Source organism: Mixophyes fleayi, chromosome 1 (assembly GCF_038048845.1).
Source record: "Mixophyes fleayi isolate aMixFle1 chromosome 1, aMixFle1.hap1, whole genome shotgun sequence".
Taxonomy (NCBI): domain Eukaryota; kingdom Metazoa; phylum Chordata; class Amphibia; order Anura; family Limnodynastidae; genus Mixophyes; species Mixophyes fleayi.
Genome location: NC_134402.1, coordinates 370,849,389 through 370,862,936, shown reverse-complemented (window position 1 = coordinate 370,862,936; position 13,548 = coordinate 370,849,389). Strand labels below are relative to the sequence as shown.

The 13,548-nt window shown below is 36.9% G+C and overlaps 1 protein-coding gene across 1 annotated transcript in view; it reads right to left on the bottom strand.

The window, feature by feature from the left end:
- Window positions 1–4,525: 4,525 nt before the first annotated feature.
- Window positions 4,526–13,548, bottom strand: part of ALDH7A1 (aldehyde dehydrogenase 7 family member A1) — a 31,990-nt gene continuing 22,967 nt past the window's right edge. Inside the window, exons 10-18 of the mRNA XM_075178935.1 lie at window positions 12,687–12,728; window positions 11,180–11,274; window positions 10,996–11,080; window positions 10,351–10,457; window positions 10,145–10,261; window positions 8,716–8,813; window positions 8,006–8,079; window positions 7,022–7,097; window positions 4,526–4,928 (exon numbers count right to left, since the gene is read on the bottom strand). Coding sequence (XP_075035036.1) covers window positions 4,874–4,928; window positions 7,022–7,097; window positions 8,006–8,079; window positions 8,716–8,813; window positions 10,145–10,261; window positions 10,351–10,457; window positions 10,996–11,080; window positions 11,180–11,274; window positions 12,687–12,728 — 749 coding nt within the window. The 3' untranslated portion in view covers window positions 4,526–4,873. The remainder of the gene's footprint in view (window positions 4,929–7,021; window positions 7,098–8,005; window positions 8,080–8,715; window positions 8,814–10,144; window positions 10,262–10,350; window positions 10,458–10,995; window positions 11,081–11,179; window positions 11,275–12,686; window positions 12,729–13,548) is intronic.

Sequence of the window (13,548 nt, the reverse complement as noted above, 5' to 3'; positions counted from 1 at the left end):
TACTTGTAATACATTGAGGAGAAATTCGCAGAACTATAACATAGTGTGACTGGATCATTGATAAATAACTTATTGTATAAATTTATTTAAAGGAAATAGCGCAGGCACTTATTTATATCACTGCAAATGTACTGATTTTATATTGTGTAGCAGCGAGAGTTATCCAGAAGGAAGGGGTTCTAGGTGCCAGTGTAGGAGCCTAGTGGTGGCAGCAGGCTCCTCCTACTGTGATAGGAGGGATGGATTTGGGATAAAGAAAGCGGACGGTGGCAAAGTATGCCCAGTGGGTCCCCAACGACAACAGACAGGGTGGCATAGGCGGTCCATCCTGTCACATATAGATTTTCAGTTTTTGTTCCCCTGTAAAAAATAATTCACAAAAGTACTTCTGATTGGAAGGTCTTTGAAAAAACAAAAACTAGATGTGGCCACACTGGTTATATTTAATGAATGTTTTTGTGAATAGCGTTATATATTTTTCATTGACATTCTATGTTATTTCCTTTGTTAAAAGTGCTTCTTGCAACATTCTTAAATTAATGTGTTGTGTGCTTTTCTTAATAATCTTTACATGACTTTAAAATATAGATTTTTTTTTTAATTCTACAAATTAACAAATTACTTGTCGATAAAAATGTTAGCATTTGATTGTGAAGAATAATTCAACAGACCATATAAATAAATCAGTGAATATCACGTTAATAAGAAGCTATTGGAGAAATTTTAGAATTCTTTAGGACTTTCTCTCTCTGTGAGTTAAATGACATGAGTGTATTCTCAGCCTACAGGTCACTCACAGGTGTCTGGGTAAGAGGTAGTGTGTCCATGGGGACAGGATTTTTACACAAGTCACATGTGTTTTATCATATAAGTAGAAGCCAAACATAGGTCCAGGACTTAGACATTAAATGGATAGGGCTGCAGATTATAGATCTGAAGTATACTGCTCCCAATTAGTCTAAATATATGTAACATATGGAACAATGTGTTTGTTTGCTCAATTTGATGAAGTAGGCTGTGCAGATAAATGAATGCACATCAGATTTTATAATGAGGAAGTACTGTACAGAAGAGGCTAACTTGCATGTTCCCTACACAAATTTGTTTTTCCGCTATGAAAGTGAAGCATAGTAAATGATTTCTAGGGTCATAAAAATGATTGCTGTATTCTATCCCTTTATGTGTCAGTGATTTGCCAGAGATCAGGGTTCAATAATGTATGGCATTTGTTATAGCCAAAGTCTAGAAAACTCTTATGAGCCGTCCGAGAGATGCAAAAAAAAATACAGGTCTGTATGGTGTGGTGACTAATCAAGGATAGAGTATTGGTGGTAATGTGTTGTTAAAGTTGTACTTATTCCCTTGTTTACTCTATTTGACAGTTTTTCTATAGACAGAGAGGAAAAAAAGTAATACAAATCAAAGGGTTGCACACACAGGCAGACATGATTGTTTAGCCCAATTGCCAAAACAACTGGATTATGTGTGGCTCAATCAGCTGATGACTACAAACTAATGCAGATTGGTAAATCTGGCTGACAAATTACTGCAAACAAAGGAAAATAAAATTGTATTTGCCCCTTTACAAAGGAAGTAACCAAATCGGTTGTGCTGTGGCCAGCTTGGGGTGAACCAGCTATATATACAGTACATTTCTACCGATCAGCCACAACATTAATACCACCTGCCTAATATTGTGTAGGTCCACCTTGTGCCACTAAAACAGCTCTGACCCGAAGAGGCATGGATTTCACAAGACCTCTCAAGGTGTCTCCTTGTATATGATACCAAGATGTTAGCAGCAGATTCTTTAAGTTACAAGGTGTGGCCTCCAGGCTTGGACTTTGTCATCTTCCTCAAAGCACTGCTGAACAATTTTTGCAGTGTGACTGGGCACATTATCCAGCTAAAAGAGGCCACTGCCATCAGGGAATATCGTTGTTATGAAGGGCTGCACTTGGTCTGCAACAATTTTAGGTATGTGGTATCTGTCAAAGTAACATCCACATGAATGCCAGGACCCAAGGTTTCCCAGCAGAACATCGCCCAAAGCATCACACTGCCTCCGCTGGCTTGCCTTCTTCCTATACTGCATCCTGGTGCCATCTCTTCCCCAGATAAACGACGCACTTGGCCATCAGCATGATGTAAAAGAAAATGTGATTCATCATACCATGCCACCTTCATCATCATCACCATTTATTTATATAGCGCCACTGATTCTGCAGCGCTGTACAGAGAACTCATTCACATCAGTCCCTGCCCCATTGGAGCTTACAGTCTAAATTCCCTAACATACACACACACAGACAGACAGACTAGGGTCAATTTTGATAGTAGCCAATTAACATACCAGTATGTTTTTGGAGTGTGGGAGGAAACCTGAGCACCCGGAGGAAACCCACGCATACACGGGGAGAACATACAACTCCAAACAGATAAGGCCATGGTCAGGAATTGAACTCATGACCCCAGAGCTGTGAGGCAGAAGTGCTAACCATTAAGTGACCGTGCTGCCCTTCTTCCATTGCAAGCTCGTTCGGAGGGAGGGTTCAGCATGGGTACGCTGACTGGTCTGCAGCAAGCTGCGATACAGTGTGTGTTGTAACACCTTTCTATCATAGTCAGCATTAACTTTTTCAGCAATTTGTGCTACAATACACTTCTGTGGGATTGAACCAGACGGCTAGCATTCGCTCCCTATGTGCTTCACTGATTGTTTGGCGCCCATGACCCTGTCGCCAGGACACCGGTTGCCCTTCCGTGAACCACTTTTGATAGGTACTATCCCCTGCATATTAGGAACACCCCACAAGATCTGCTATTTCATGTGTTTTGACCCATTTGTCTAGCCATCACAATTTGGCCCTTGTCAAAGTTGCTCAGATCCTTAAGATTGGCCATTTTATTTCTGCTTCCAACACATCAACTTCAATAACTGACTGTTCTCTTGCTGCCTGATATATCCCACTCCTAGACATGTGCCAATGTGATGGCTTGAATAACATTGATTATCTTCCTTGTCAATGGTTTTAAAGTTGTGGCTGATCGGTGTGTGTATAGAATTATATACACAGTGGTTGACATGTTCTTCCCACCTGGTGATCAACTGTGGCACACAAATTTGTCTTCAGTGGAGAAAGTCAGTGGGTGAGCTATACAACTAGTGTTAGTAATTATGGCAAATTCCTCCCTCCTTTAGTAGCATGTATTTATAGTTACACCCTGTAAAAACCACATGGAACTTTCCAAGAAGTTGTAGGTTTATTTGGGCTCCAGTTCCAAACATGGTGTCCAAGTAGATCCTTCCAGTAGTTCATGCACCAGTTTATTTAACATGTGCCAATGTTACCGATCTACATTTAAACACCACCAGTGTTTAAATCACTTTCCCTGGACATTATTATTTATGTAGATTTCTGGTTTCTTGTCACATGCTGAAATTCTTTAACAATAAAATTCTGGCATCATGTAGGTCATGCAACAGTAGCCCAACCTATATCTTGCATAAACCTTCTTTAATGGTCTGTGAGGCCCCTGAAACATCACAATTCTGCAGAGAAATGCACCTGACAGTGGTGGGAGTTCTAGGGTGGGATGTGAGCTGATCACATGACCGTCACGTCTAGCTATAGGATACCCTATTTGACTGGGTGCCCCAGATGCTTAGCTGCGCGTTTTAAACAGTTTTTTAGTAATGTAGAACTTTTCTCTTTGCCCCCTGTTTTTTTTTAAAAGAATCCTTCCAGAGGTTGAAATTTGCAAGGTTACTTTCCTCAGCCCCCATGTTGTTAATGTTACCATAAAGCAACTTGATAGATAACATTAAACAAATGTATACTGTGTATATCTGAAATGGTACAAAAGTTTCAGGGTCTTATCAGAACTAAATGTTTTGGAGATGCAGCTTTGTTCGGTCCAGTTTCTGTCTTAAATTGTTAGATAGAGTAAAGGAAAGTATTGATTTTTTTTCCTGGAAGGTTACCAGGATGCTCATAGCAGAGATCAATTATCCCAATTCTGCCAAGTTGAGGACTAGGGACCTGATTCATTAAGGATCTTAACTTCAGAAAGTTCTTATTTCAGTCTCCTGGGCAAAACCATGTTACAATGCAAGGGGTGCAAATTAGTATTCTGTTTTGCACATAAGTTAAATACTGACTGTTTTTTCATGTAGCACACAAAAAATACTTGATAGCTTATTTGTACACTGAAATTTAAAGTTGATATTTGTGTGCTACACGAAAAAAAAACAGTCAGTATTGCATTGCATTGTAACATGGTTTTGCCCAGGAGACTGAAATAAGAACTTTCTGAAGTTAAGATCCTTAATGAATCAGGCCCTAGGTTTTCTTATACACAGATGGGACATAGTGCATGTTAGGGCCAGGGAATTCTTCCTTCATGGGACTAGCACAGCACAAAAAGCAACCAATATAATCATAACATTTAAATCCAGGCCTGCACATTAACATTGGTTTATCTGCATATATGTTGAAAATTAGAAATAATAAAAAGATCACAAATTAGTCATTGCAGAATTTTTTTTTTTTTTTTAACTAAACAAAAAAAAAGGTATCAAATACAAACATTGTGTCTACTACAAAACAGAGGGTTTTGTAATTTTATCCAATTTTCACCCGCTAAACATTAATAAAGCACTGATACAGGAGATTATTTCTGAGTGTAGACTGGTCCAATTTGTTTTTGTTTCTTGCTGGGATTATTTATACAAGTATTAAATTTGACAAAAGATATTATCTGACAAATCTGCAATTTTGAAATTGTGAATTCATATAGTATTCATATACTGATTGACCTGGAGTCTTTATCACTTTGCTAAAACATGAGAAGAGTGCCCTCTAGTGTTGATTCACTGGAACTTTATGCCTTGTGCTAAAGGTAAATCCTTGCTGTAGTTGATGGTACTGAAAAGGGGGGAAAAAAAAAAAAAAAAGAAAAGAAAGTTAAACACATACTAATATATATCTATACACCGTAATCTAAACAACAGAGGTACTCTGTGTAACACTATCATGCACCCCCTCTGTTTTTATTATTGCACAACTGTTTAAAGCTATCAACGATTCCAAAAATAAGGAGGGGAGCTGCAGACTAAAAGTAACAGGCTGGAGTAAAAATATTTATTATATCTTATTTATAAAATTCATTTGTCTGTTTGTCCATTGCATTCGGACACCCCTGGACTGATTGAGCTGAAATCAACGCGAGGTGGTCCAGTTGGATCCTGGCCAGGTTTTAGGGGTGTTAGTGTACTGGTCGAACCTCCTGCTGGTGCACGCTGGGTATAACTTTGACCCAGGGAGCCTATTCTGGGCCTCCCACTGGAGGGAATTGGATGACATTTAATATAAACCAAAAACGACACTGGCCACCTACCTCATGGGTGTGTTAGAAGAGCTGTAAAGCTGCTAATTATTTTTAAAAGATTGACAGTTACATCCAACTTGAAGATTTAAACCTGGGCAATGCCAGGAACTTCAGTGTATATATTATACAGAATATCATGTTTATTTAATAATGGAAAAAGCTAGGGGTGAGGGGAGATCCCCACCAAACAAATACGTTGGGGGGAGATGCCAATAAATAGGAGGGGTAAATCAAGTGAGAACTCCTCTCCTATATTATCATTATTAAAATACACATGCCCAGTATGATTATTACATCGGGCACTAGAATAGAAGATATCTAACTAACTATGAAATCCGTATAGCTTCTCAAGCGCAATTTAAAATGCCCTTAGATATAATACATTATACTTGCGAGTTTTAAATCTATTAAAACTGGTCATGTCTAAACTTATCTCCTTTTCTGTAGACCTCAGTGTGTACATCAGGATTAATAAATTCACTGTATTGAAATATATAGTGTGTTTGCTATTTGTTGCAGAATAGTATTAATAAATCTATATATATTATTTTTTTTCATCCTTTGGCCTGAAACTTTTCAACCAAATTTCAGCTTTTCTACTATGCAAACAAGGTGTTCAAAATGAAAATTGGCAATCTTTCCCTTCTGCTACAAGGACACAAAGAACTTGCATGTAAAAGGCAGCCCTGTAACTAGTGCATTCCATTTTACCAGCGAGGATTTCTAGCAGATCGTATGCAGGCCTACCAACATGCTATTATATATATAGCAGATACAGATTCTATAGCATATATGTAAATGTTCATAAAATCGCAGTAATGGAAAGGTATATTCCGCAATCTTATTTCTAAACTGCCTTTTTATTAGTGTCACATAGATCTACAAGCAAGTTGGGAGACTAAGAAATCACAAGGATTACTGAAAGGTACATTAGTTGATAATGCATAGAATATAGGTTTTCGAATACCCCTACCCCCCCCTCCCTGCTAAGTTGAAGGATCACTAAAACTGCGGCACCTATAGAAGAGCACCAGCAAAAGCAGAATCAGTGGTTAAAATACAATAAACTTGAATTAAAATAACAAAGCAAAAAAACAAGTGGAAAAGCTTGAGGGTATGTGGGTCACTGGAACCCAGTCTGTTTCATTTCCATATAAATATTTTTACCAGCATTGGAAAATGCAATTTTGGTAACAGTGGGTAAGGGGCCATAGACTGAATTGTTCATTCATCTAACTTAATTATGCCTAGTGATGTGTATGCTATACACAGTTATGTTATCCTCTCTGTAGGCTATAAGCAAATCTATGGCGATATGCGATTGCCTGCTCTCGCATATGTTCTGTGCTACATTTTATTGCTGTGCCTGTCATACATTCAATATGTGCAGATTGAATGTATGAATGTCTGTGTGCACTGCAGTGTGCACTGCATATAAGGTTCAGTGAATCTTACAGAAATAAATTAAAAAATAAAATAAAAAAAGAACCACCAATTGCACCCAAGCATTCACAATGAACGTTGGGAAAAACAGGGTTTCAAAATTAGAAGACACACTGTACCTATAATCCATTCAGGAAAAGCATCTGTGTGTAACAGCATTTAAGGAGAACAGATGAATATCACCTACCATGTAGATCTTCTCATATAATGTTTCCAGGAATCACTGCCAGACTCTCTACCACCACCTGTGTGTTTTTCACCACCTTGAAAATAGAAAATTGCAAAAAAAAAAAAGAGTTTTCACAAATATAAAAAATGACCGTATTCTGTCAAATATATTTATAAAAAATATTCCATAAACACTAGTGAAAATAAACTGCACTTGCTTTTAAGATATACTGAACAATAGAGAATGATCAGTATAATATAAATGAACTACTTGAAATAAAGAAAATAATGCCCCATATACGCATATTTGCAAGTACCACATTACTTTGTTTTTTAAATTAGACAATCATAGATTATAAACTCAGCAATATGCAAGTTTACAAATACAGAGCAAAATGGTCATTACACATGATGGTGAAGCAAAAGCGGAACTCAAAGATTGCACCGCTGAAACTTTGCACTCTGCAAAACGGCCTAATCTGCTGCAAAATTCAATGTTCTAAACCGCAGGAAAGGCCTGGGTCTAAAGAAAGTTTATATTAAAATAAAAAAATTATTTGTTATTGTGAAGAAAACATTTGCCAGAATCTCAAAAAATTGTTCCTCTTAATTTTGCATATGGGTTCCTTGTACGTTAAATAAAAACAACAATACCACAATTCTACCAAAGAAAAGTCATATTTATAGAATTTTATGGAATTTGGGTAAATTACAACATTTTTTTAAAAAGTAAATTCTGGGGGAGTGGACGAAACACAATGAATTGTACTGTAGAAAATACATCTTACATTAAGGTATTAATGTGGACCTGTCACATTTGAATTAACATTAATTATTTATTACAACAAAAATAATGATGGCTTTCAAATTAAGTAATTTTTTAGCATGTTATTTTTACTTTCAATATCAGCTCAAACAATTTTGAATTTTTTCCTTGGAGGAAATAATGTATTGGACTAGGGATGTAGATTTATACTTTATGCACATCAATACGGTCACGTACCAAAAGCTCCACCAATCTCGGCTCCACTGGTTGGAATATTCACATTTACCACACCACAGTCTGATCCCTTTGGCCTTGCAGAAAATAGGAATAATAGGTCAGTGATGATATAGATGTGATAATGTACTCCCTATTGTAAGTTATATGAATACTGCTCTGCCTAAAGTCTTGTAGTTTTTATATGTTTTAAGAGTTTCACAGTGCAGTTATACAAGTTACAGAAATACAAGGGGACTTAATATCTGTAATAACTGACAGTAAGTGGTGCAGAACATCAAAAGTCAACGATTATGAGCTATGAAATCAGAACTCACTGTTGAAACATTTTCCGCATATAAAACATCACTTGTGTATTGTAATGGTATAGTTTAGCATTTATGTTCATGGAAAACTAAACTCCATATAGCATATTGTGTTCCGAATGGAAAAAGATTAGGAAACACAATATATTGCATTAGTGACATAAATAAATTATCCTTTACAGTGTGTTCCACGGTGTGCAACGTCTGTAAGTGACGTACATATCCTAGATAACAGTCTAACCTGGTGAACTTCTATAACCTTTGACATATATCCATACTAGTTACTATACCACTCTACAAAGACAGTTTCTAGAAGACTTCTTCATACAAAGTCAGAAACATCTTGATTTCAACTGAGTCTCACTAAACAAATTTAGCGTAAAGGAAGAAAAAAAAAAAACCTTGTACCCAAGCCAGCGAAATATCCTTCCCAGGTCCTTTGTAAAGATGCTACTTGAAAGGCCTTGTTTCACCTCATTATTCCATGCAAAAGCTTCTTCTTCTGACTATACATAAACAAACAAGAGAATGTGTTATATGCACCACGCCAGGAATGGAGTAGAACCATCATTTTCAATTCTAATGGATTTAAAAAATATATATTGTTTGAGAATACAGAATTGTGTAGAACATCCAAGGGTATAGTTGTTTTTGTAAACATTACATATTTCCCAAAAAATTGCAACCTTCACTATTCCATTACATACTGAACTGTAGCTACTATGCATCTTAAAAAACAATAACAAAAAACAAAAACAGATCTCCATAACTCTACAGTAAGTATGAGTATTACTAAAGGCAATGTGAATTCCAAAACGGTCTTCGCTTAATTATGCCTAGTACAGAGTAGTTAACAGTAGTTAACTGTCACCTCTTCACCTGCTCCCTGTCCGGTCCTGTTATTATGATGAAACCGCCCATTTTGGAGGCGGAGAAATGCGTCAGAAAAGACGTGGAAAGGCTGTTTGATACACCTGTTGCTGTTTAGATCTTCCGTCCTTATACGCCAACATCAATCACTGCAGTGATCGGACTTCACGATATCTTCTCCACGGCCGTGGGATTTTTTTGATTATAGCGCTATAGGAGGATTCTTTATATGAGAACTCAGGAGAAATTGCTGGGTCCAGTAAGGTATCGTGTTTCACATGTGTGGAGTATAAGACTTTCTTTTTTGCACCCAATGTGCTAGGAGCGTGTCAGCTTCAATTGATCTCTCCCGCAAATGAATATACACACACCTGCTATATGTTTTACTGAGGAGCAAAATAACCCTCATAAGAGAAATATCATATGAACTTTGAGGATTGTGTTTAAATCATTCTATACCTGATGATTTACTATTTGGAACCACAGTCTAACCGCATACTCTTTATGAAATTTGTACAGCAATTCTTAGAGCACTTTACTAGTTACAGTGCTCATATATCCAGGCTCTATCTACGAATTTATCATATTTTCTGTTTTATTTATTTTTTATATTACATTGATTCTATGTAGATTTTAATAAATCTGATACATTTAACACACTAGCGCCGCCACTTGTTTTCTGTTAGCAATTATGTAATTGCACACACCAATGTCACCACACATATTCCTGGTCATGTCCTCAAGCTATTGTAGTGTGAGAGGATTTCAATAAGATTGACAGGAGGGATCTAGGAAGATATAAAGGGATTATGTGGAAGATTAAGCAATGACCACTGTACTGAAGAGTGAGCTCTGAAAGAAAACTTACCAGCTGAAAGTAATGATCGATAAATAGATATAAAATAACACAATTACAATACAATTGTTTTAATTTCACAAAACAGAAAATGCAACACCAGAAAGTTACCTTAAATTTTATGATATAGAGTATTGGAGCAAACGTTTCTTTGTGAACAATGGAGGAATCATGAGCAAGACCCGTCATGATTGTTGGTTCAACATAATTCCCTGGGCGATCAATTACCTTAATCATAATAAAAGAGATGCAATATGTCATGGAGTATAAAGATTTCACACCTACACACAGTTGTACTCAACTCTAGGCAGACATACCTTACCGCCACAAAGAACCGTGCCCCCTTCACATTTTGCTTGTTCAATGGCGGAGAGAAACATTTCAACAGCCTGCTTAGTGTGTAGAGGCCCACATAACGTGTCAGCTGCAGAAAGACACAATCTTAAAATGCTAAGCAGAGACCAATGCACCTCAACACAGAGATACCAATACAATGGGTGGAATGAAGGGCGTTACATGTTGTCAGTGGATGATTGTCATGGAAACAAAGTTACCAGTTTACTCTCCTTACTCCTGTACATGTAATCAACCGAAAATTAAATGTTATGCAACTTAGTGTTACAGTCATAGTAATGGTAAACTATGTCACATTTTGATATACACTATAAATACTGACATTCTGTGTTATAACAGAATTTAGTGTTAAAGTGCACAAACAGCACCTAAAAATACAATAGTTTGGCATTTAAAATATTGCATGCAATATAGCCAATAATAAACGTGCATAGTGGCAACAAAGCATCACCGGCTCAATAATACATGTGTGGCAGCAGGTTTTCTGGCAGAATTCCTGCATTAAGACCAGGACATTCTTAAATAGGTTTTTAAACGGTTTCGCCCAATATTAACTCTCAGGAGCCCCTTGCATTTAACACTCTCTCAAGGCACAAAATTCTACTCACATTCCCATGGGTCTCCAATGCGTACTTGTGCATAGGCTTTGGACAGTTTTTGCACAATCTCATCATAAATGCTTTCATGTAAAAACTACACAGAGAGAAGCATAAGAAAGGTTAAGATTGTATAGCTCATTCCAGTCTAAACAATGGCCATGAAAGCCAAAAAGGACAACAAATCATTTCTTACCAGACGTCTGGCAGTGGTGCACCTCTGACCTGCAGTGCCCACAGCAGCAAACAAAACGGATGGGGTGACCAGATTAAGATCAGCGTCTTCAAACACTGGAGGGATAAAATCAGACGAGTCCTCATTAGCTTTTTAAAGTTAAAATTGTCATTTACAAAAAGTCCTCAGAGGAAGTGGAAACTTGACCCAATGTAGTGATCTCAACAAGACTTTATAATAAAAATTTAAAAGTACTCCATATAATTCAAAACTTTGTTTTATTAAATACATAACGGGTATATTTTGAAGAAGAGGTCTTTAAACTTTTGGGGGCGATACCTCTCTATTTTTATTTGGGAATTGGAAATGTGCAGTTTAATAGACATGTACAAAACATATGCTTACCAGCCTTCTCTATGTGGAGGGACTATCACTGGTCTAGGACCCTGTACCAGAGGAAGCAGGCTCCTGTAGACTGGATGGGCAACACGGATAAGACACCAACTTCACTGTATGGGTGCTCAATACACAGGGGCCAGCTTCACCTGGTATGGCTTTAAATAAGCAGGTGCCTGCCTTACACAGTGATACACCTCCAAGAGGTGATTGCATGATCTGATCTAATGCACAACAGGGAAGATAATCACAGTAGCCTCCGACCTATTAAGGGGCGAGTCCGGATAAGGCCGACATCTACATTACCTCTCTCTGCACAGTGCATCAGATTATACCTGGTATCCACACCCGTCTGCTGGTACTTGCCCCGTTATAAATGCTCATGGAGATTAAGCAAAATAAAGCAGACTAGGGGCACCTTACACCTCCATACATCAGTATCTACACCTACTGCACAAATGCAGACAATATGAAACAGCGTACTGTGTATTCTGTATAATCTGGGGAGTAGACATAATATGCATTATAGGCCATGTGGTACCTGTAATTGGCAGTAATCAATGCATCTGCACCTTAACATACACTAAATGAATATAAGCCAGGATATCTTAAGTCTTCAAATGGTTATTCTGTGGTGAGCAAGCTGTGCATCTATTAACCTCAAGCTTTAATCATCTGTTACAAGACTATGAACCTGGAGTTAGATATATTGTATTCGTTTTTCTAGAATCCCTGGAAGTTATTACAGAAAAACTGCAAATGGTGGAAGTGTATAGATTTGTCTTTTTTTCCAACCTTACTAAATATGTAACTATTATTTAGATAAAGAAATCACCATAATGAATTTATAAAGTGCCAATATAATTCACAGTAGAAGTTAAATATACATCTTACATGTACAATCAGTAGCAAGAACTCTAGTAAAAACATATGCAGACTACAGCAAATGCCATTTTAATTTGCTTTTGAATTCAATCTTATATAGAACCCAAACTTATGGGTGGTATTTCTGGTATCATTCAACACACAGGACCAAAAGATTACTAACAAAATAATTCTGGTTACATGTAGGTAATACAAGTAGGAGAGGATATAGAGAAAATAACCACACTACATAATTCTCATTTCTTACCAATGATCGCGTTGTTTCCTCCAAGTTCAAGTAACTGCCGTCCTTAAAAAGGAAACGCAACAATCACATAGTTGCAGTATATTGAAATATATTCTTGTCCAGATTTCTATTAATCCACATGTAACTATTGTTTCTTGAACCTTTGAAATTTGTCTAAGTATGTTAACATGGCATAAAGATTTTACTTCATTTCTCATCTGTAAAGCTACAAGCTGATTTTACTGTATGTCTGACACCATGGCGTAATAAAGCTTCCAGTAAGAGCTTTAAGGCATAAACCTCCACAGCATTATTAGTGGATGCTAGGAGGGCATGCTGACTTACATACTGTGATGGGTTCTGCATACAACACCCCATTTGTATTTTATATTTAGCAAATAAATGTAATTGGTGCAGATGTAGAAATATTGTGAACAGATACAGCAGACTGTTAAGTCACCTCAACCCAAATATTCCCTGCTTCCTATGTTGTCAATTAACAGACTATGTGATCTTGTTTATTATCAAATCTGAAGCAAAGTTAAATCATCATCTATTTATTTAGCGCCACTAATTCAGCAGCTGTGTACAGAGAACAGTGTTGCAGAAATAATTGTTTGTCACTAGTCAGTGAATTCGCACAGTTAAAAAAAACAACACAAACAGTTTTGCCCTCTTTGGACACTGCCAGGATCCTTCCTTGCATAAATAAATAAAAAAATAAATGCCTTACAATTGACAAAAACAATAAATATGGCAAGTAGAGGCTGGCTGTAGCCATAGATTGATTGATATAAAAAAGTATATTGCAAATTAGGTGAAGTAAAAAAAAAAAGTTTTCATTTTCATTTTCTCTCTCATCTTTGGATACATATGTCTAAGA